The 23,966-nt window shown below is 43.5% G+C and overlaps 1 protein-coding gene across 1 annotated transcript in view; it reads right to left on the bottom strand.

The window, feature by feature from the left end:
• Positions 1-23,966, bottom strand: part of PTPRJ (protein tyrosine phosphatase receptor type J) — a gene marked incomplete at its 5' end in the record, with an annotated part of 171,189 nt that overhangs the window by 29,034 nt on the left and 118,189 nt on the right. The window contains 6 exons of the mRNA XM_082659638.1: positions 2,347-2,637; positions 5,146-5,424; positions 6,179-6,436; positions 13,748-13,999; positions 16,589-16,855; positions 19,836-20,063. Coding sequence (XP_082515764.1) covers positions 2,347-2,637; positions 5,146-5,424; positions 6,179-6,436; positions 13,748-13,999; positions 16,589-16,855; positions 19,836-20,063 — 1,575 coding nt within the window. The remainder of the gene's footprint in view (positions 1-2,346; positions 2,638-5,145; positions 5,425-6,178; positions 6,437-13,747; positions 14,000-16,588; positions 16,856-19,835; positions 20,064-23,966) is intronic.

The following is a 23,966-nucleotide window of genomic DNA, read 5'->3' as shown; positions in this document are numbered from 1 at the left end:
ACCTCAAAGCCTGGAAATCTTTTCCTTCTCACTGCTTATCTCAGTCCTACACTAGAGGGACCTTGCCGGCCACGCTCACCATAGTGTCCCTTACCCAGGCACACAGTAAGCACTCAACAAGTGTTGGCTAAAAGACCATCGCTCCAACTCTCCCCGGTTTACCCATCCCACCAGCACTTCCTGCCTCTCTCAGAGAAAATGCAGCTCCACTTTTATGTTAAATAAAAAAGTATCAAAGTTGTACATTTAAAAAGCTTGCTAAATTTGTACATAAAAATTCATCTGAGGAACGGGAGCTACAGATTAAAAAGTGAGAGGATCACTGGACTAAATGCTGAGTGGTCATTATCTAACCCTACCACGCACTGCTCAGCTTCAGAAACAACTAACTCTAACAAGCTCCTTCCCTTCACTAGGTACTGTGCTCAGCCCTGGAGATACCGGATCAGATATGGTTTATGTTCCTCAGTGGCTTATACCCACTGAGATGACATCATAAAACAGAGAACTACAAAAAAGTACCCAACAAGGTTCACTGTTTCTATTACACTGTAGAGTGCTGCAGAAACACAAAGGATTGTGACCCAGGGCCATCCTATTGTTGTTGTATACTACGCTGTTGTTGTATAGTTGTGTACTACGCAACTCCAAGGAGTCCCACGCGCACAGTAGACTATATGAATGGTGTCCCATGGAACTATGCAGTGCACAACTTGACTAGCCATACATGGCAGCTCTGAAGTGATCTTCCACCTACACTACCTCATCTAATTTGTATTAACAGTCCTGGAAGGTAGGTATTATTTCCCCTTTTTTACAACTGAGAAAAACAAGGCTCAGAGAGGTTAAGCGGCTTTTCTGATATCACACAGCTGGTAAAAGGTAGACTTTACAATCAAACCCAGGTCTGCCTAAGTCCAAGGCTCTGTCAGTAGAATCCCTCAGCCATTTTCCAAGTCAGTGTCCCTGAAGTAAGAAGCCTTTTCTTCTTACTATTTCAACCACCAATTCTTTAGAAATTGTTTGGAAACATTCTGATACCCTAAAGGAAATAGTATATCCAGGATTCAAAAAGCACAAAGCAAAACCAACTCCACCAGGTTGACCTAAGACATAATTTTGGCAAAGACACAGGGAGCGAAAGACAGATAAAAATGAAACAAAGAATGAATATAACAAAACAGATACAGACTCATAGATAAAGAAAACAAACTGGTGGTTACCAGTGGGGAGAGGGGAGGGGGGAGGGGCGAGACAGGGGTAGGGGTTAAGAGGTACAAACTACTATGTATAAAATAAGTGACAAAGATATACTGTACAGCACAGGGAATACAGCCAATATCGTATAAAAACTTTAAATGCAGTATATCTATAAAAATCATGAATCACTATGTTGTACACCTGAAACTAATATAATATTGTAAATCAACCATATCTCAATTAAAAAAAAAAAAGCAAAGAAGTAATTTTTTCCAAGTTCAAAATAAAAGGTGGTCATGAAAAGATTAACTAGGGGGATCTCTTGTGAATGATCCCATTTCCCAAAACAGCTGGGGAGCTTATTAATACAGATTCTAGGGAAATATGAATCTTGACTGAATATCTATCTGATAATAGTAAAAAAAAAAAAAAGAAAGAAAGAAAAAAAAAAAGGATCGTTGGGAGTGCCCTGGTGACCTAGTAGTTAGGATTCCGGGCTTTCACTCCTGTGGCCCAGGTTCAATCCCTGGTCGGGGAACTGAGATCTTGCAAGCCATGCAGCATGGCCAAAAAAAAAAAAGTATTGTTAATTTTTTAAGGGTAATGTCAATAGTAATGTGGTTATGTTTGAAAGAAAGGGAAAAGGAGTCCCTGTCTTTCAGCAATACATACTGAAAAACTTACAAATAAAACTATAGAATAACCAGGACTGGTCTCAAAGAAGTCCAATAAGGGAGGAGGGGATATAAATGAAAAAGATTGGTCAAATGCTCACAAATGTTCAACTGAGTGATGATGGGTACGTGGATCCCACTATACTGTCCTTTGCTTTTGTGTATATTTGAACATTTTAGGGGAACTTACTTAAAAGAAAAGGTGGCAACAAATTATTCTGTAAAATGAAGGAAACTTTTGGAATGTAAAATATTCCCTCTCACTAGATTTCTATAGATTATACAGATTCTATAGAATATATAGACTAGATTTCTGTAGAATTGGGTTAACAGTCCGTGCCAACAAAAACAAATATTTTTGGATAAATTTTTTTTAGAAACAGGTTTCTAGGCCACACTTGCAGAGCCTCTGGGTCAGCTTTCCAAGGTGACCACAATGTCACCTGGCCACCCTGCCCTCCCTGAAGCCCACCTGTGATGCCAGTGAGGCAGGTGTTTTGGGTGGGCGATGCCGTCTTGTTACAGGACCGGGCAGTGACGGTGATGTTGTACAAGGTAGAAAAATTCAAATATGTGACTTCCGTCCTGTACTCAGAGCCGTTCTCCGAGGAGCAGCTCTCCAGGTTCGTCATATTCTCCCAGTCTCCGTGGCTGACCTCCAGCTCGAAGCCTGTGTTGATGCCGAAAGGGCAGGCCCACTTGAGGACCAAGGTTGGCTCTTTGGGGACCACTTCACAGTGGAAGGAGGTTACTGGTGCAGGGTCTGCAAGGCAAGAACAGCACATCATGAGATTCTTGGACTTTTTTTTGTTTTTTTTTGCGGTACGCGGGCCTCTCACTGTTGTGGCCTCTCCCATTGCAGAGCACAGGCTCCGGACGTGCAGGCTCAGCGGACATGGCTCACGGACCCAGCCGCTCCGCGGCATGTGGGATCTTCCCAGACCAGGGCACGAACCCGCGTCCCCTGCATCGGCAGGGAGGAAAATTCAAATATGTGCGCCACCAGGGAAGCCCAATTCTTGCACTTTTGCCTTTGCAAATACTGAAACTTGGGGAGCAGGAGGTTCCTGGCCCGTTGGTGATAAGGAGACAGCCATGGAGCATGACAGAAGAGGCAGAGGCTGACCTTGAATAGGGCCTTACTGAACTGTGTGACCTTGGGTCAGTCCCCCAACCGTTCTGAGCCTCAACTGCAGGGCTGTCTCAGGATTAAATGAAACAGTGGCTGTCAGGGTCCAGGCTGGAAGAGCACAGGGCTCCATGAGAGGTAGCGACAATACAGTGGAGGCGGTAGCAACTTCTTCGCCTGCGTCACCTCATTTTGGGGCCCACTTGATAATCCTTCTGGAAGAGGCAGGGTTAATATTGTCCTATTTTGCAGATGAATCAACTGAGGCTTAGAGAGATTAAGCAATTTGCTAAAGATGACATGGCTGGTCAGTGGCGAAGCCAAAACTGGATCTCAGGTTTTCTAAATCCAAGTCCAGCGTGTTTTCTACACATACAACAGGCTAAATAATCAATGGTAAACGGTATCGGTTTCTTCATCTCTAAAATGTGGTGTTATTTGTCTCTACCTATCTGAGGGCCAATAGCGTTTTATTGAGGGCCAACAAAAAACTGATGTAAATGGGAACCTCTGTATTTATGTACCGGGGGTGGGAGGAGTATTATCATTACTTTAATGTTGCAGTGTTTTAAAGCAGGAGAAGGTTGTAGAGAGTCCCCTAGTGCAACGCCCACATTCTCCACCTGAGGCCTGGAAAGGTAACCTGCCCAATGCACACCTACTCCCCCTGTTCCTGTTCCACCCATCCCCACTCATAAAGGCTCATAGATATCCTTCTTTTGCTATAGGCTACAATGATTGTAGCTAAGATAAACATTAGCAATGGAAGCCACCCAAATACCAAAGATCAGAGTCTAGACCTGGTGAATGAAGCTTGAGTTAGCAGAAGGGACTCAAAGCTGCAGGGATCCCTTTAGCCACTCCATGTGAAAACTCAGAGGTCATCAAGGTTCCAGCTCCTACACTACCAGGGAGGCTGATCCGATGAGACCCCTGTTCCCCTTCCAAATCAGCTTAAACACATTTGAATGGCTTCGTCTAAGGAAGGGAGGAAGCAGGTGCAAAGAGGGTAGGGAGTAGGGTGCTACACAGACACAGAGGTGATAAAGGCCCCACGATCGGGCTTCCCTGGTGGTGCAGTGGTTGAGAGTCCGCCTGCGATGCAGGGGACACGGGTTCGTGCCCCGGTCCGGGAAGATCCCACGTGCTGCGGAGCGGCTGGGCCCGTGAGCCATGGTCGCTGAGCCTGCGCATCCGGAGCCTGTGCTCCGCAACGGGAGAGGCCACAACAGTGAGAGGCCCGCGTACCGCAAAAAACAACAAACAAACAAACAAACAAAATAAAGGCCCCACGATCAAAACTGTCAGCAGAAGTACTCACAGTCGTCCACAAAACATTCCCCGGATTACTCTCTGAAAGTTCCCTCAGTTAAACACAGGGCTCTCCTTCCCTTTAAAAGATCACACCTTTTGCATTGAGACATTCAGGATCAAGAAAGGCAGAAAAGCTGAGCATCCATTTTAACCATATCCTTTCCGTCTTCTTCAGCGTAAAAGCCAAACTATGAGCTACAGGCCCGGACGTCATCCATGCCCTGGCCCATCACCTCTTGCATCTTGGGCCTCAACTCCTCCCCCTCCCCCTCTTGCTCCCATGGATCCACCTCTGCCACCCTGACCTCCTGCTCTTTCTTCACTACAGCAGGCACGCTCCAGGCTCGGCACCCCAGCACTGGCTGCCCCTCTGCCTGTAATGCTCTACGTCCCAACATTCACATGGCCTGCTTTACACCCTTCAAGTCTTTGCTCAAAAGTCACCTTTTCAATGAAGCCTTCCCAAGATAAATATCTCATTTCCCCCGTCCTTGTTTATTCCCCCCTCCTTAGTAATCATCAACTGATAACCTATTTATCTTGTTTATTATGTCTTCCCTACCAGAATAAAAGTTCCAGAAAGGCAGGGACTTGTCTGTGTCCTTTAACAGTGCCTGGCATATAGTAAATGCTCAATACATATCTGTTGAATGAATAAATGATGCGGGCAGCAAGATAGCACTAATAAGCTAATAGGATGCTCAGAGAGCTTGGGGTCTGTTATCACACACCACACAAAAGCTAATCAACTAGAGTTTATTTCAAGAACCTATGTGCAAGGCCAGCATCACACAAGAAGGAGTCCAAGAGGCACGTGGGACTACTCACCTGTACAGAATGACTGCCAGCCAGGTGCCAGTGACTCGGTGACATTCCCCACCTGTGTGAAGATCTCTACGGTGTATGAGGAGCCAGGTGTTAACTCGGTGACTGTAGCGTAGGTGATGCCGACGCCTGTGACTATTTGTGTGGCCTTGCTGGCATTTCCATCCTGCTCCATAAGAAGGCGGTAGGTGTACCTGGAAGAGGCTTCATCAAAGTTCTGCCAGTTTAAGGTTGCTGCTGTGGTGTTGGTCCTTACTTCAATGTTGGACACATTGCTGGGCCCTTAGTTTTTTTTTTTTAAAAAAAAAAAAAAAGCACGGATTAGCTTGAACCATTTTATTATTTGCATGTAAAAATAGCCAGAAAATTAATTTAATTTAATTTAATAAAAATAGCCTGGCTCCTTTTGGGAAAGAATAAATTAAGCTAATGTTTGCTGGACTTGAAAGATGGAACGCTTCCCAAAAAAGACATTCAGAAAATAATTATACAGATTAAATCTCAAAAGAATGAAAGTTTTTCAGGCTTCTTTTAATAATTTATCTGAAATATATTTTCAAGATATAATTTCTATCTGTTTTTGAAATATGATTAACGAAAGAGAAAAACATATGAAAAAGGCATTATGAACTACCATTTCTACCATATATTTAGGTCAAATATTACCAAAGTACTTCCCTCACTTTTGCATGCAAAGCACCTCATTTGGGCTGCATCTTCCAATGCCAACATGACAGGGTGACCCTCCTCTAGTCTGTATTCCAGACTAGAGAATGAATAGTCATGTTTTCCATGCTTATGGGATCCCTTTCTGCTTCAGAAGACGATTCCAAGTTCACATGGCTCAGCGCCAAGTGCTCCAAGAGCACAGAAGAACATTTGCTGAGGCCCATGTTTTCAGCTTACACAGTTTCACATTCTACCTGGAGCCCAGAAACACAAGAGCCTCTTATTCCATCATTTAACCAATGCTTACTTCCCATCCTCCAAGTGAAAGGGAGAATACTCCCTTAGGAGGGTGTTCTAAGACACTTACGTGTGTACTGTGCAGTGGAGTTGGGGTTCCCCTGGGAATTGTTCATTTTGGGGAAGATTGTGATGTTATATAAGGTGCCCGGGATCAGGCCCCCGAGAGTGATTGCTTCATGAGAACTATTTGTCTGGTTAGAGCTGTGCTCAGACTGTATCACTACACAGTAGATGTACCCAGTAACATGGTCTGTATTCCGCCACTCCAACTGCATGTCGGTTGTGGTGACATTAACCACACGGATATCAAACACTGCACTGTCGTCTGGTCAGAGGAAAGGAAGAAAAAAGGAAGTCTATTAATGACCATCATAACGTCCAGCTTTATTCCAAAGAGTCTGACAAGAGAACTTGCTCTTTTGCCATCAAACCCTCAAATGAGTTCACACAGGGCAAACTCTAAAACTTAGATGAGGAACACACACACTCAGTTCTTTCCAGAATTTTGGCTCTTCTGTAACACAGATGAACTTACCAGCTTATCCTATCATTTTCTGGTCTTTTGCTTTTGTCATAGAGATGCCCCCTTCGGGGGTCTTCTGGGGTGGAAATCATGGCCAGTTTCTTGATCTGAGTGCTAGTGACCAGATGGGTATTGTTTGTGAAGATTCATCAAACTCCGCACTTAGGATGTGTGTGCTTTCCAGTATGTGTACTAGATCTCAATAAGTAGGGTTTTTTTTAAATCACTCCCTCAAAAGCAAACATCTTTCTATAACATAGACAGGCATACTGAAGAGCAAAACTGAAACAGAGTTGCCACTAAGTGGGAGCATTTGAGGCTGGAGTGACGAAGGGAAAAAGCACACATGCCCTCCACGCTCAGAGCTGGGAGTCAGAAGTGATATCACCCAATGAGTCCTCTGGGTTCTGTACTCGGATCATCTCACCTCTACACACTGAACCAGCTGCAATATGAATGCACAGATCCCAGAAACAACTGGATAACAGGACCTCTTTTCTGCCCTTGCTTACAAAACTTTTCTCTCTTTACCCAGTAACCAAGGTCACCTCTGAAGAGGCCAGTTGAGTAGATAGGGGACAAAAGAGGGGAACATTTTCACTGTAAAACCCTTTGTACTTTTAAAATTTTTGTACCACATGCATGTACTATCTGCTCAAAAATTAATTTTTAAGTAGGTTCTCCTTAAAGGGAGGTAACTGAGAATCTTCTTTCCCTACCACTGGATTCCTGATGTTAAAGGGATGCCACAGACAGAAGGCCATGAAAGGCAGCAGTTTTCTATAAACATAAAAATAGTAGAAATAACCTAAATATTCCATAAAAAGGGAAGGGCTATATATACATTGTGATCTGGCTATAAAATGAAATAGTCTGCAGCCACTAAAAACATGAAAACCATAACAACTACAGGAGGGAAGTTATGATATATATGGAGTTAAAAGAAAAAGTACAAATACAAAATAAAATAATTCATATAATAATTACAGTGATATAAACTAAATATATGACCATGGACACAGATAGAAAAGGAATTCAGTTGGGTTAGAAGAGTGGAGTTATTTTTGTTTCCCTGCCTTTTTGTGATAGTAAAATACACACAACATAATATTTATCATTTTAACCATTTGTAAGTGTACAACTCAGTAGCATTAAATACATTCACAATGTTGTGTCACCATCACCATCATCTGTACCCAAAACATTTCATCATCCCCAACACGAACTCTGTTCCCATGAAGCAACAACCCTCATTCTTCCCTCCTCCCAGCCCCTCTCTTCTACCGTCTGTCTCTGTGAACATGCCTATTCTAGGCATCTCATATAAGTGGATTCATACGGTAGTTGTCCTTCTATGTCCAGCTTTTTTCACTTAGCATAATGTTTTCAAGATTTATCCACACTCTAGCATGTCTCAGTACTTCATGCCTTTTTATGGCTACATAATATTCTATCATATGGATATACCACATCTTGTCTATCCATTCCTCTGTTGATGGACACTTGGTTGCCTCCACCTTTTAGCTATCGTGAATCATGCTCCTATGAACATTGGTGTAGAGATAACTGTTCAAGGCCCTGCTTTCAATTCCTTTGGAAATATATATACATGTAGGAGTGGAATTGCTGGGTCATACGGTATTTGTTTCCCTTTTTCAAAATTGCCTTTAATGCTGTTACATTTATTCTCCCCAATAATAATGAACATTGGTCAAGAATAGAATGGTAATGCCCTAAGAGTCTAGTGCCTTATTACAACTCTTCTTGATTTCCATTCAACCGGACAATTACAGGCAATAGTACAAGAGATGCCTTCTCCTTATGAATAGGCTTAAATTACTTTTGCAGCTGCACCATATCAAAGTGCAGTCCACACTCTGGTTAAGACCTCAGTCTTCAAAGTCAGACAGAGGCCAGTTCACTACCTTGCCACCCTGGGCCAGTTACTTAAGTTCACAGAGTCCCCATTTCCTACTCTATAAAATAGAGATGATAATAATCCCTACCTCATGGAGTTGTGTTCAAAATGTTTAAATACAGGATGACAGCCCAGCCATTTGTAGACCCCTAGTACATTATGTTATTATTACATTAAATTCTGGCCGTTGGCAAGTCATACAATATCAAAGGGACCCCACAATGGTGATGCCTTTACCATTAGCAACATTCTCAAAAAGAAAGAAAAAAATATATGTTGATACTACGACCCTACCTCAAAAGTCTAATCTGAAATTCAGACTTGAAAAGGAATTACTGCACTTCATCTGAGGGATGCATTTTAGCAGTCCCCATATTTTGGAAGTAGATCTTCCTAGTAGCTATCAGTGCCTAACCCAACCAACAGAGTTGAAGAAACCTACACAAGGAGAATCCCAAGAGTCCAAATGACTTCACACGTGGCTCAAGGAATATCAGTCTCATTTCTTTATTCCTCCCTTCTGTGGAAAAGATTTCAATTCCCTGGCAATCAAAGATCAGGGAATACTGTATGTTTTCCAAGCTTTCCCAAAAATTTCATTTCAAATTTTAAAAACAATAATGAGCAATAGTTTTCACGAAGTATTTTTATCAATATCAATAGGCCTCATAGAACTAACAAAACTACTGTATCACAATGTTGTTTATGAAAGACTATACATAACCTACCTGTCCAACAATAGGGGAGTAGTTAAATATTTATAAACTTTAGGGTTTCAGGACCCCTTTATCTTCTTAAAACTTATTAAGGCTCTCAGAGAATTTTTATTTATTTAGGTTACATTTATGTATGCTGTAATAGAAAATTTTTAATGGGGAAAATATTTAAAACATAAGAATACACAAGCATGCATTCCATTAGCCAACAGAAAAATGATCTCATCCCATGTCATAGAGCATCTAGAAAACTCCACTGTACACTCATCATGAGAGAATGAGAGTGAAGAAGCCAAATAGCATTCCAATATTATTATGATAATAATACCTCACAGGGCTTCCCTGGCGGTTCAGTGGTTAAGAATCTGCCTCCCAGTGCAGGCGACACAGGTTCGAGCCCTGGTCCGGGAAGATCCCACATGCCACGGAGCAACTAAGCCCGTGTGCCACAACTACTGAGCCTGCGCTCTAGAGCCCGAGAGCCACAACTACTGAAGCCCATGTGCCTAGAGTCCGTGCTCCGCAACAAGAGAAGTCACTGCAATGAGAAGCCCGCACACCGCAACAAAGAGTAGCCCCTGCTCACCACAACTAGAGAAAGCCCACAAGCAGCAACAGAGACCCCACGCAGCCAAAAATAAATAAATAAAATAAATAAATTCTTAAAAATAATAATACCTTACAGACCCCCTTGAAAGAATCTAGGGGACTCCCAGAGATCCCTGGACCACACTTTGAGAACCACTGATCTAACCAAGGGGTCAGCGAACTTTTTCCATATGGACCACAGAGTAAATATTTTAGGTTTTGCAGGCCATTTATTCTCTGTGGCAACTACTCATTTCTAGCACAAAAGAAGCCATAGACTTTATATAAAGAAATGAGCATGGTTGTGTTCCAATAAAACTTAATTCTCTATAAAAAAACAGGCAGTGGGCCAGATTTGGTCCATGGGCCATTTTTATCTGCTGACTCCTGATTTAGACAATGGAATGTCAGGCAGGTATTAAAATTATCCTGCAGAGAAGGAAAGAAATCATAAAGATCAAATCAGAAATAAATGAAAAAGAAATTAAGGAAACGATGGCAAAGATCAATAAAACTAAAAGCTGGTTCTTTGAGAAGATAAACAAAATTGATAAACCATTAGCCAGACTCATCAAGAAAAGAAGGGAGAAGACACAAATCAATAGAATTAGAAATGAAAAAGGAGAAGTAACAACTGACACTGCAGAAATACAAAGGATCATGAGAGATTACTACAAGCAGCTATATGCCAATAAAATGGACAACCTGGAAGAAATGGACAAATTCTTAGAAATGCACAACCTTCCGAGACTGAACCAGGAAGAAACAGAAAATATGAACAGACCAATCACAAGCACTGAAATTCAAACTGTGATTAAAAATCTTCCAACAAACAAAAGCCCAGGACCAGATGGCTTCACAGGCGAATGCCATTAAACATTTAGAGAAGAGCTAACACCTATCCTTCTCAAACTCTTCCAAAATATAGCAGAGGGAGGAACACTCCCAAACCCATTCTACGAGGCCACCATCACCCTGATACCAAAACCAGACAAGGATGTCACAAAGAAAGAAAACTACAGGCCAATATCCCTGATGAACATAGATGCAAAAATCCTCAACAAAATACTAGCAAAAGAGTCCAACAGCACATTAAAAGGATCATACAACATGTTCAAGTGGGGTTTATTCCAGGAATGCAAGGATTCTTCAATATACACAAATCAGTCAACGTGATACACCATAATAACAACTGAAGGAGAAAACCCATATGATCATCTCAATAGATGCAGAGAAAGCTTTCGACAAAATTCAACACCCATTTATGATAAAAATCCTGCAGAAAGTAGGCATAGAGGGAACTTTCCTCAACATAATAAAGGCGATATATGACAAACCCACAGCCAACATTGTCCTCAATGGTGAAAAACTGAAAGCATTTCCACTAAGATCAGGAACAAGACTAGGTTGCCCACTCTCACCACTCTTATTCAACATAGTTTTGGAAGTCCTAGCCACAGCAATCAGAGAAGAAAAAGAAATAAAAGGAATTCAAATCAGAAAAGAAGAAGTAAAGCTGTCACTGTTTGCAGATGACATGATACTATACATAGAGAATCCTAAAGATGCCACCAGAAAACTACTAGAGCTAATCAATGAATTGGTAAAGTAGCAGGATATAAAATTAATGCACAGAAATCTCTTGCATTCCTATGCACTAATGATGAAAAATCTGAAAGTGAAATTACAAATAGATGGAGAGATATACCATGTTCTTGGATTGGAAGAATCAACATTGTGAAAATGACTATACTACCCAAAGCAATCTACAGATTCAACGCAATCCCTATCAAACTACCAATGGCATTTTTCACAGAACTAGAACAAAAAATTTCACAATTTGTATGGAAATACAAAAGACCCCAAATAGCCAAAGCAATCTTGAGAAAGAAAAACGGAGCTGGAGGAATCAGGTTCCCTGACTTCAGACAAAGCAACAGTAATCAAGACAGTATGGTACTGGCACAAAAACAGAAATATAGAGCAATGGAAAAGGATAGAAAGCCCAGAGATAAACCCACGTACATATGGTCGCCTTATCTTTGATAAAGGAGGCAAGAATATACAGTGGAGAAAAGACAGCCTTTTCAATAAGTGGTGCTGGGAAAACTGGACAGCTACATGTAAAAGAATGAAATTAGAGCACTCCCTAACACCATACACAAAAATAAACTCAAAATGGATTAAAGACCTAAATGTAAGGCCAGAAACTATCAAACTCTTAGAGGAAAACATAGGCAGAACACTCTATGACATAAATCACAGCAAGATCCTTTTTGACCCACCTCTTAGAGAAATGGAAATAAAAACAAAAATAAATAAATGGGACCTAATGAAACTTAAAAGGTTTTACACAGACAAGGAAACCATAAACAAGGAGAGAAGACAACCCTCAGAATGGAAGAAAATATTTGCAAATGAAGCAACTGACAAAGGATTAATCTCCAAAAGTTACAAGCAGCTCATGCAGCTCAGTATCAAAAAAACACACAACCCAATCCAAAAATGGGCAGAAGACCTGAATAGACATTTCTACAAAGAAGATATACAGATTGCCAACAAACACACGAAAGGATGCTCAACATCACTAATCATTAGAGAAATGCAAATCAAAACTACAATGAGATATCACCTCACACCAGTCAGAATGGCCATCATCAAAAAATCTACAGACAATAATTGCTGGAGAGGGTGTGGAGAAAAGGGAACCCTCTTGCACTGTTGCTGGGAATGTAAATTGATACAGCCACTATGGAGAACAGTATGGAGGTTCCTTAAAAAACTAAAAATGGAACTACCATACGATCCAGCAATCCCACTACTGGGCATGTACCCTGAGAAAACCATAATTCAAGAAGAGTCAGGTACCAAAATGTTCATTGCAGCTCCATGTACAATAGCCAGGACATGGAAGCAACCTAAGTGTCCATCAACAGATGAATGGATAAAGAAGATGTGGCACGTATATACAATGGAATATTACTCAGCCATAAAAAGAAACAAAATTGAGTTATTTGTAGTGAGGTGGATAGACCTAGTGCCTGTCATACAGAGTGAAGTAAGTCAGAAAGAGAAAAACAAATACCGTATGCTAACACATATATATGAAATCTAAAAAAAAAAAAAAAAAAAAAAAAAATGGTCATGAAGAACCTAGGGGCAAGATGGGAACAATGACACAGACCTACAGAGAATGGACTTGAGGATACGGGGTGGGGGAAGGGTAACCTGGGACAAAGTGAGAGAGTGGCATGGACATATATACCCTACCAAACGTAGAACAGATAGCTAGTGGGAAACAGCCACATAGCACAGGGAGATCAGCTCGGTGCTTTGTGACCATCTAGAGGGTTGGGATAGGGAGGGTGGGAGGGAGGGAGACACAAGAGGGAAGAGATATGGGGACATATGTATAACTGATTCACTTTGTTATAAAGCAGAAATTAACACACCATTGTAAAGCAATTATACTCCAATGAAGATGTTTAATAAAGAAAAAAAAATTATCCTGCAGAAATATTTATGCTAATAGGGAAGAATAGTCATAATAAACTTGAAATGAAAAAAAGCAGATAACACATGTACAGGATTTTAATATTTGTTAAAATATATATACACATACACACCTTTCTATACCTTAAAATTCTAAAACATCACGCATCAAAAGCTATTAGTTATTATCTCTGGTTGTTGGTTTACATATGATTTTTCTTTTTGCTTGTCTGTATTTTATATAATGAATATGCATTGCTGTCATTATAAACTTGTTAAAAAGTTTTTCTTAGATAATTAAAAGAAAAGCAATATTTGGAAAATTTGACATTTATAAATTATACTGATTTCCCTTAAGAAACATGACTGTTTCTCAGAAAATACAACCTATTTGCTTACCAGTTGTACCGTAAACTGTTTGGGAATCCCCTTTAGTCCCATCTGGTCCTTGTGGAAATATGTCAAAACGATACTTGGTTCCAGGGGATAAGTCACCAATGACAATACTTTGTTCGGTGGTTGTTTGATTTACTCCAACTTCATCCCATGTGATATGTATCTCAAAGGAATTAGAGTCATTGCTATTCCATGCTAAGCCAATTTCCCTTGTGCTGACATTTGTCACTCGAAAGTCAGAAACTGGACAGGGGGCTGTGGGTAGAAAGTAAATGACTAGATTAAGAATCTATTTCTCCAGAAGATAAGGGTGACTGAACCTCACAAAATATTTACAATGAGATTAAACGTACACTTGGGACACCCAACCTCTCTTTTTCTCTTTTTTGTATTATCACCTACAACACAAGCCCCTCAGAAACTCATGTTTCTAACCAACAAGAGAACACTTGGCCACAGGAGTGCAGAAACTGGTGTTTAAGTTGTACAAAGTCATTCAAAGGAAATGAGAAGAGGCGTAAATTCTCATGGGTCAAGGGCTCAGGCACTGGAGGACCTTGGCCACTGCTGGCTGCCTATGTTGTATACATTACTTAGCCTTCCAGAGTCTCTGTTTAAGGAAGTGCAGCAGAGGCTGCTGTTGACCCCCAAAATCCATTCCCCCCTCCGTTTTCCTTAATCATACACCCCCAGATTCTTAGCAGTGTACATGGCTATTGGAAAGAAAAACTACATTTCCCAGCCTCCCTTGCTACTAGGCTAAGTTCTGGCCAATAGGATGTGAGTATAAGGACCATATGGCTCCCAAGAAGCATCCTTAAAGGATGGAGCGTTACCTTTTATCCTTCCTGCTTCTTGTAACTGGAATGTGGATGTGATGCCTGCAGCTCAGGCTGCCTGGCTATAGGACCAACAATGTGGCAGTGGCTGCAGCTTCCTGATGCCAGGATGGCGGCTCAGTACATTCCTGGAGCCAACAACTACAGCCAGGGCTGCTGACAGTGACACAGTTGGGGACTCCCTGGATGGGGAGTTCTGCACCCTTAGGCTGGGAGTCATTTCTGGATCCCAGCCTAGAGCTGCACCCCACATGTTATGAGTTGAATTGTGTCCCCCCAAAATTCATATGTTGAAGTCCTAACCATCAGTACCTCAGAATCTGACTATATTTGGAGGTAGGATTTTTAAAGAGGTGATTAAGGTAAAATGAGGCCATTAAGGTGGGCCCTAATCCAATCCATTATGACTAGTATCCTTATTAGATTAGAGGGAACTATATTCAATATCCTGTGATAAACCATAATGGAAAAGAATATGAAAAAGAATATATTTATGTATAACTAAATCACTTTGCTGTACAGCAGAAATTAAACACAACATTGTAAATCAACTATACTTCAATAAAATTTTAAAAAAAGAGAGATTAGGACACAGACATGCACAGACCAAAGGAGAATCATGTGAAGACACAGGGAGAAGCCGGCCATTACAAAGCCAGGAAGGGAGGTCTCAGAAAAAACCAAGCCTGAATCACCTGATCTCAGACTTCTTGCCTCCAGAACTGTGAGAGAGTCGATTTCTATTGTTTAAGCCTCCCAATCTGCTGTACTTTTATGGCAGTCCTAGCAAACTAACACACCAGCACTTCCAATGATTCTATAAACCCTCAGTTCCCAAGGTAAGATCCTCTTCAGCTTAACATAGCTCATGGTTTCTGTTTCTTGCAACTGAGCGGTAGCTAACCATCCCATCCTACCTAGCATTGGGCTTCTTTTATAATGAGAGAGAAATAAACTCCTGTCTCGGATACTTGGGGAATTTGTTACTCACAATGAACCTGATCCTAACTAATAGAGAGATTAAACAGTAAAAAAAAAAGTAAAAGGTAAAGAAAAGAAAAGCAGATTTCATTTACTCCAAAGATCCAGTCAGAAGACATTTGTAAGAATGCCTAAGGTGTGCTTCTTGGAAAGCAACAGACACTCGAATAAAGTATTCCGGTGGGATGAGCCCTGGATCCAGAGCCAGGCACCCCTGGGTCCAAGTCCCTGCCCTGCTGCTTACCAGCTCTGTGGTCTTGGGCAAACACTTCAGCTGTGCTGAGCTATAGTCTTTTCATCTGTAAGACAGGGATCCTAACACCTACCGTGAAGACCACTACAATACATGTAAAGCTCGTGGCGCAGTGCAATACCGATATTACTATATTATTACATTACTACTCTACTGGCACGCCATTATTGTTTTAATTATTGGACCGTCCTTGGAACAGAATGGTTTTTATCTGCTGCCTAACATCTTGTCTTTAAGAGACAGCTGGATCAGAAGAAAGAAAAGACAAGACATAGCTGTGTCCTATTTCCTTATAACGTCAGCATCCAAAGGACAAAGGGACATGAATAACCAGGTTCTTTTTGTCTCCATGTATCAACTTGCTCCCTGTCGCTAGCACACTAGAATGGCTGTCACCAGCACAGGCTGGAGCTGAGACAGCCCAGCTGTCTGATCCCACCTCTGACACTCACAAGGTTTGACACCTGTCCATAGCATCTCTCTCGGCCTTGGCTTCCTCATCCATAAAATGAGGCCAGTGCCATGTCACAGATTTGTGAACATTAAATGAGACCGTGCAAGGAGAGCCCGTCACACGATGCTGGGCGTGTGGGCAGGGTCAATCAGTGGTCACCGTCATAAGATCACACATCCTGAAGGTGGTAAGAGTCCCTGTGGACCCACAAGGTGAGCTGTGCTTTCCTCAAGGGCAGGAACACAATTTGTCTTGTATCTGCGCCTGGTGCATAGCAGGCAGGCAAGAAAGGTTAGCAAAGCAATGAGTGGACTCACGGGTGTACACCTGGAGAAAGCCCGGTATGCCCGCAGAACCGTTGTCAGGGAAAGGCCACACTGTGATGTTGTATAACGTGCTCGAGTTGAGTGGGGTGATGACGGCACGAGTCTCATGGACAGTGAGATTGAAGGGATCTGTCTCGCCAGCAACTTGTATCTTGTAGGTATAGACAGAAGATGGCTCATTCTCATTGATTTTCCAGGTCAGGGTCAAGCTTGTGGCACTGATGTTCACAGCTTTGATGTCAAACACCTGACTGGTATCTGCAAAGACACAAGAGGAGTTAACAACCACCAGAATGGCCAAGGCAGACAGAAAGAGACAGAGAGAGGGAGAGATGCTGTCGTCAAGGAATGTCATCTAATCTAAGAAACACTCTTAGCGATTCTTCCTTCCTACTCTACACCATTTAACGCAACATACCTGAGTGTAGGGCGGTCCCAGCAAAAGTCAGGCAGCATCTTCAGTGAAGAAAACAACCTGGCCAATCGCAACTGCATAGTTACTCTACGCTCTTCTTGTGAGCTGACGCTTAGAGATGCAACAGACTCCTCAAACAACAACATGGACTCTACACATGCCCCCCTAGGTGCTGGGTGACCCCAAAAGGTCTCAAGCATGCACCCATCCAAGAATGAACACTATACTCTACATGATCAAGTAAAGATCACAGACTTTCACATGAGGCAGGTCTGGGTTCCAAGGTCAGCTCTACTTGAACAGGCAGGTGGATCTTAGGAAAATCACCGAGCTCAGTTTCCTCATCTATAAAGTCAGGATAATAATCCTAACTCAACAAAAGGTAACACAAGAGGGCTAGTTATTCACCACTTGCCCACCCCACTCTCCCAATCCACCCTCTGTCCTTCTCCTGCCTGCTCTGTGCCCCGGGGAGGCTGAGCCCTGTACCTTGCATCACTGGTGCACGGGTGGGGGGTAGAGACTCTGCCAGGTGGCCTGGGACCAGGTTCCACCAGTGAGTGATAGGGGCAGGCTACTGGGGGGCTGGAGGAGAAAGCAGCTGGGAGTCTTTCTCCTCACTGCCTCCTGCTCTGGGTCACCTGTTCTGACATAGCTGTGTGCTCCACTGCCCCAGCCCTCGCTCGGCTCCAGAAACACCATCTCCTCCCCCTTACTCTTCAGCTTTGGACGTAATTTCCTATCATGACTAGTCTCAGGCGTCTCAACATCCTCTGATGGTGTCCTTAACTCCATCCCACCTAATTAGTCACTTGAAAAGTGCCTGGTACCACACATGTATGTGTATCTGTGTGTATGTGTGTGTGTGTGTACACATGAGTATACACACACATATACATACACACACAACATAGAGAGGGTTAAGGCTATAATATAATTATTATAGTAGTATATATTATATAATATTATTATTATTTATTAAACACTAGGACAGTCAACACCAACCAGACTTTGTGTATATCCACATGACCAAAAGCCAAAAATGCAATCACTATTACTTTAATTCCACTCAAATCACTTTAAAAAGCAGGGAACCCCAGGTCCACACTAATCCACAGGCCGCTTTTAGCAGGATCAGGCAAAAAGGCCCTCCTCTGGATGGCTCTGCCCCGGGGTGTGTGGCTTGGTGAAAGACCCGGAGACTAGATTCCAGCCCCACTCACCTCCCTGCACAAGCATCTTGTATGTAGGACAGCCCCACCACTGTCAATGGCACCCCTGGAGGAGTCCCTTCCCCCCATTCCTCCCCCAGCCAAAAATTGCCCCCAGGTGTCCTATAGCACATCCTCCCAGCCCCTCCAAAAGAGAGAGCAGCTCTCAAAACACACATATACCATCTCTCTAGGAAATGAATCAACCCCTCCAGAATCATCAGAGTCCCTGAGACGTTACCTAGTCCCAGTGCCTCTCCACTTTTGTACCTCAGCGTCCATCATCTGCACTTTCACTCATGACGTTGCCTCAGCTGACACATCCTCCGCTTCCTCTCCATTTATCCAAATCCTATCCTCCCTTCAAAGAAAGTTCAGATCCTCCCTGTAGAAGAGGCCTTCCTTTGGGATTTAATATTAAAATCAGGCTCCAGCCTTCCCATGTCCACAGCACTTAGTGGGCAACTACAGTGCACAGTGACCATGGGCTGCCTATGCAGCACCCAAGTCCCTCTTCCCCTTGTAGGGAGGAAGTGCCGATCACCCATGTGGAAGCTGGAGGGACAGCGGTTCCCTTCCCCAGCACAGCCATCTAGAAAGCAACAGGACACCCTCCCCACCCTAGGATCCTGAGGGAGTGTCACCAGCTCCAGCATGGACCAGCCCCCCAGAGTTCCCTGGATGCTCGACTGTTTTCTGTCCTTGGTCCTCCAGCCTCCATCCTTACTCCCTCCATTCTATGGATCTATGACAGCCTTTCAGAACAGATATATTTTGGGGGTTTGTTTGTTTGTTTGTTTTAATTTTTATTGGAGTATATCTGACTTACAAATATGATGGTGGTGTTAGCTTCTACTGTACAGAAAAGAGACTGTCATATATAGAATAGAGATATCGTTGGATAAGATAACCCGAGTCGGTCTGTGTTGCCTGCAAGCAAGCCCCCAACAGCTGCAAGGCTACAGCATTTGTTCCTGAACCCACAGAGCCTGACCGTGTGCTTTCCCATATATGTTTGCCTTGATTCCCCATCTATACTGCAATTCCCTGAGGGCAGGAACCATTCTTTACCCCCTCATCAGCACCAATCCAAAAAGTCTCTAAAACTGTTCAATTTACAGAGTGGCAGTGCGGACAAATCATAGGTAGAAAGAAGCAACGTGCGTGTCAGCAAGTATCATAGGAAGGTCAGCATGCCTTCCAAGTTCAGGCCAAAAAAGGAAACTCATTTTCTTCTCTCAAGGGGAAAATACTTAACCAACATGGACAAAATGAATATCAAGTTACAAGAGAAAAACATCATGCCAGTTTGTCTCGTTGGCCAGCATGCAGAGCTATGAAAGAAAGAATGAGGTAGCCCCTGGCATCTGCACATGGTAGCTGTGCAAGGAAATGAGCAGCTACGCTGTAATGAGCTCAAGGAAAGAAGGGTCTTGGCCACAGAGTTAAGAAGAAACTCACTGGATCTGCTCTGTCCAAAACCTCTTCCAGAAAACTCTCTCCCGCAACAAAACTACTTATGAAGCAAGAGATAACTCGGAACCAGAATCACAGAAGACAAACACTGTGCTAGAAAACTCTGGCTGAAGCCACTCTACAAAATGCAACATACTTGTTTTAAACTCTGTGGCGCGGGGCTGTCCCTCGGCACCATTCGCTGCTCGAGGATAAACAGTGGCCTTGTACTGTGTGTCAGACTTTAACCCAAAAAGCAGGACTTCCGTGGTGTCTTGGGGCAGAGAAGGGTCAGAGAACGGGGGTGCAGGTTCAAGTCCATATTTGTACCCAGGGGCAGTGGGGCTCCCGAGTGGCTGCAGAAAGCGGTCTGTGTTGCTGGCATCTGTTTCAAACACAAAAGGCAAAGACATTACCTGCGACAGAAGTGCATCCCTGTCTTCCGTCAGCGCCGGTGCCCTCCCCACCGTAAGACGACACATCAGACAGTACCCACAGCTGGGACTCCACAAACACCTGTTCCCTTCCTCCCCCAGAGATACACATGCTCCTGAAAGGGCCCTGATTTGGGGGTTTGGTGAGGTTTTTTGCCTTTTCTTTTTTTTAATTGGGGTATAGTTGTTTTACAGTGTTGTGTTAGTTTCTGCTTTACTATAAAGTGAAACAGCTGTATGTATACATGCATCCCCTCCCTCTTGGGCCTCCCTCCCACCCCCCTCCTCCCACCCATCTATGTCACCACAGAGCACGGAGCTGAGTCCTCTGCGCTATACAGCAGGTTCCCACTAGCTATCTGTTTTACACATGGTAGTGTATATATGTCAATCCCAATCTCCCAGTTCATCCCACCCCCTCTTCCCCTCCACCGTGTCCGCACGTTCGTTCTCTGTGAAAGGGTCCTGATTTGGGGCAGGTATTGCACTTTGCACTTTTAGCCCAGGTAGCACCGCAGATATCTGTGCTTCTCTCTCCAACTCAGCGATTTGCATCTCTTCCCAGCTTCCTTCAAGAAACCATCGTCTCCCACCCAACTCCAAACATGGATTTCCAGGACAACCTCATGCTTCACACTTGGCTAAGCAGAGCCCACTCAAGGAATTCTTTCCCTGGACCAGTCCCCTGCTGAGAGAGGGTGAAACAAGCAGAACCGCTGAACCAGGGGAAAGCTGGTAAAAAGAAAGAAGCAGGAAAGAGAGACAAGAGTCACCTCCTCTCCTCCTTCAAGGCCTTGCTGCCCCTGGTGGGGAAATATACACGAGCCAAGCAGTTGCTCTCTTAGTCTAAGCTATTTCAAGTCTGATTCTGTCACCTGTCATCAAGAATTCGGACACCTACTCTGTACATCTGTTTCCTTATGTGTAAAATGGGGATTGAGTACTTGTTCTCAATTCACAGGGTTACCCCTGAAAATTCTATGAAGTCTGCAAATGACTACTCCACTGTCAATGCAGAAGAACCTGCTAGATCTGCCTGATAAGCAGCCCTTTTCTCAATGGATGCGGTTAAGTTCCTCCGGCGGGCCTACTTGGGTTAACACATCTGTTGTCTATCCAACCGAAAGTCTGTTTGTTTGTTTGTTTGTTTGTTTTTGCGGTACGCAGGCCTCTCACTGTCGTGGCCTCTCCCGTTGCGGAGCACAGGCTCTGGACGCGTAGGCTCAGCGGCCATGGCTCACGGGCCCAGCCGCTCCACGGCATGTGGGATCTTCCCGGACCGGGGCACGAACCCGCGTCCCCTGCATCGGCAGGCGGACTCTCAGCCACTGCGCCACCAGGGAAGCCCCCCAACCGAAAGTTTAAGAAGCTAAAGGGCCCAGCTACTTTCCTGGATGCCAGGCTCCAAAAGGTTTCAACACCCACTGTGCTGACCTGTAAAGTAAGAACATTTTCCCCTCCTTCCTCACGCACTCGTGGAGGTCAAACTAAAATGTGGAGAAGACCTCTATAAACTCTAAACTCCGTACAAATTATAAGAACAATTTTTCTTAACTATAAGTTACTGAAAGTCAAAACCAGCAAGGCAGATCAGAAGCCCACTTTTGTAACTCACCTAAGCTATTTTCTGTAACCAGAGGGTCACTCTGTGACTTATTTGAAAGATACAGGGTGACGTTTTTTTGAACCCCTGGCTTCAGGTCTGAAATATTGAGTGCTAAGTTTTGAGTCGACTCCTGGCTTCCTTCAAGGAACATCCGGCAGGTGTCAGTGATGTTATCATTCTTCCAGGTAAGAGCAACGTGCGTCACACCCACGAAGACAACACGAAGACCAGAAACTGGATGAGGCTCTATTTTAAAAACACACAGTGGGCACTGATGGAATAAGATACTTGTAGTCACCTTTCATTAAGAATGACTGGGGACATTGATGTTTCAATGTGACCCACTCAAAATACTTCCATTATATCAGAGTCCAGTGCAGCTCCATCATTTCACAGCAGGGAGAAAACTTATCATTATGCAGAAAAAAAAGGAGAAAAGCATAAACCTTAAGGCCATAATTTTTTAGGAGCTGAACTGTTCTCCATGACAGTTAATTCCAACAGTGATCTGATACTCTTCTAAATTGCCCTTTTGAACAGCAGCATTTAATATTTGTTTTAGATATCAGGAATAAGCATCAAAAAAAGTGATCATTTGCTACATCTAAAAGTCTCAATTCCAGATAATACAAATAATATTTCACAGTATCAAGACATTTCAACGAAGACCCTCTTCCCTGTATTCCAACCCCAAGGGAAATTTTCAGAACATTTCCAGTCTCTATTATCCCCCCTCCGTTCTTTCTATCACTTTATTTGACTGGTTGCGACATAACCAAACCATTTTGGCCAAGATGACATCCACTCCCTTCAATCTTGAGATAAGAACATGGAGATTCAGAACAGCAGGGTGACTTGCTCAAGAATGCACGCTACTTGTAGCATCAGGGAAACTAGAGCCCAGGGCTCCAGCTTTAAGCATATATTGATGCAAGCACAGGCAGCACTGCAGACAGTTCCACAACCCTGCTTGAGGTGGCTGAACTCAAAGACACTGGCCTGGACGACTGCAAGGCACCATCCAGCTCTGAGGCGAGCTGGTCCATTCTGCAATTCTGTTCTTCACATCAAATGTTTCTGATGCAAAGATTTCTACATCGGGTCACACGTTTCTTTAAAAAAGACACGTGCAGGGGCTTCCCTGGTGGCGCAGTGGTTGAGAGTCCGCCGGCCGATGCAGGGGACACGGGTTCGTGCCCCGGTCCGGGAAGATCCCACATGCCGCGGAGCGGCTGGGCCCGTGAGCCATGGCCGCTGAGCCTGCGCGTCCGGAGCCTGTGCTCCGCAACGGGAGAGGCTACAGCAGTGAGAGGCCCGCGTACCGCAAAAAAAAAAAAAAAAAAAAGACACGCGCGACACAAATAAAGCAGCCATCTCAATGATCTGGGTAACTGTTATGAACACCACTGTACCACAGCGCTCTGGAATCGGGCTGCTGGGTTCCCACTACATGATGGCTCAATAACTCTGGGAGCTCAGAAGAAACTTAACTTCTCGCATTATCATTTCTTCCACTGTAGCCCTCAGGGTTACTGTGAGGACACCCTGATGTATTAAGGACAGCTAAGCACATGGTATGTGCTCAGTAAACAGTAGCTGATAAACACAGCCTTGACCTTGGGGGCTTTAAGGTGGAGTGAGGATCCTTGGTTCTTGGGCTGAGGGCTTCTGGCCACCTGTCCACCTCCCCTTTCCTATAGTCACCAATTCTGTATCACATTGCTCCATCAGCATTTCTAAATTCTGTCTTCTTCTTCCTCCTTAATTCTCTTCTCTCTCCTCTCTGCCCTCTCCTTCTTTTCCTCTCTCTCTCACAATACAGCAAATCTTTACTGTGGGTTTCTGTTTTCTCTAAAACTGTGCTGAGAACCTCCAGGAGGTTTTTGAAGGTACCTGTGACACTGCATCCCTGTAGCTCCTCTCTCTTCAGTTCTTTTTACTTACTGGGCATCTGGGCAAGATTTTATTTAAGGAAATAGTTTCCAGGTTTAAAAAAAAAAAAATGTTGAAAACCACTGGTTTAGCGTTGGCCTGCTCCGTGTGCAGAAGGCGCTGTGCCAGGCGGTCACTTCACACCATGGGCTCAGGAGGTCAGCTTTCCACAGCCTTCACCAGCCAATGAGAGCACACCCGACACAGAGTGTGATCAGAAAACCAACACAGGACCTCTTTTTTAAATTGTGTATTCTTCTCAGCTTAAAAAGAGCGTCTCATCTGTTTTTTATATTTTTGGTTCTTTTCAGCTAAA

This window comes from Grampus griseus (assembly GCF_964374135.1).
Source record: "Grampus griseus genome assembly, chromosome: 8".
NCBI lineage: Eukaryota > Metazoa > Chordata > Mammalia > Artiodactyla > Delphinidae > Grampus > Grampus griseus.
This window is presented reverse-complemented; position numbering and strand designations above follow the sequence as displayed.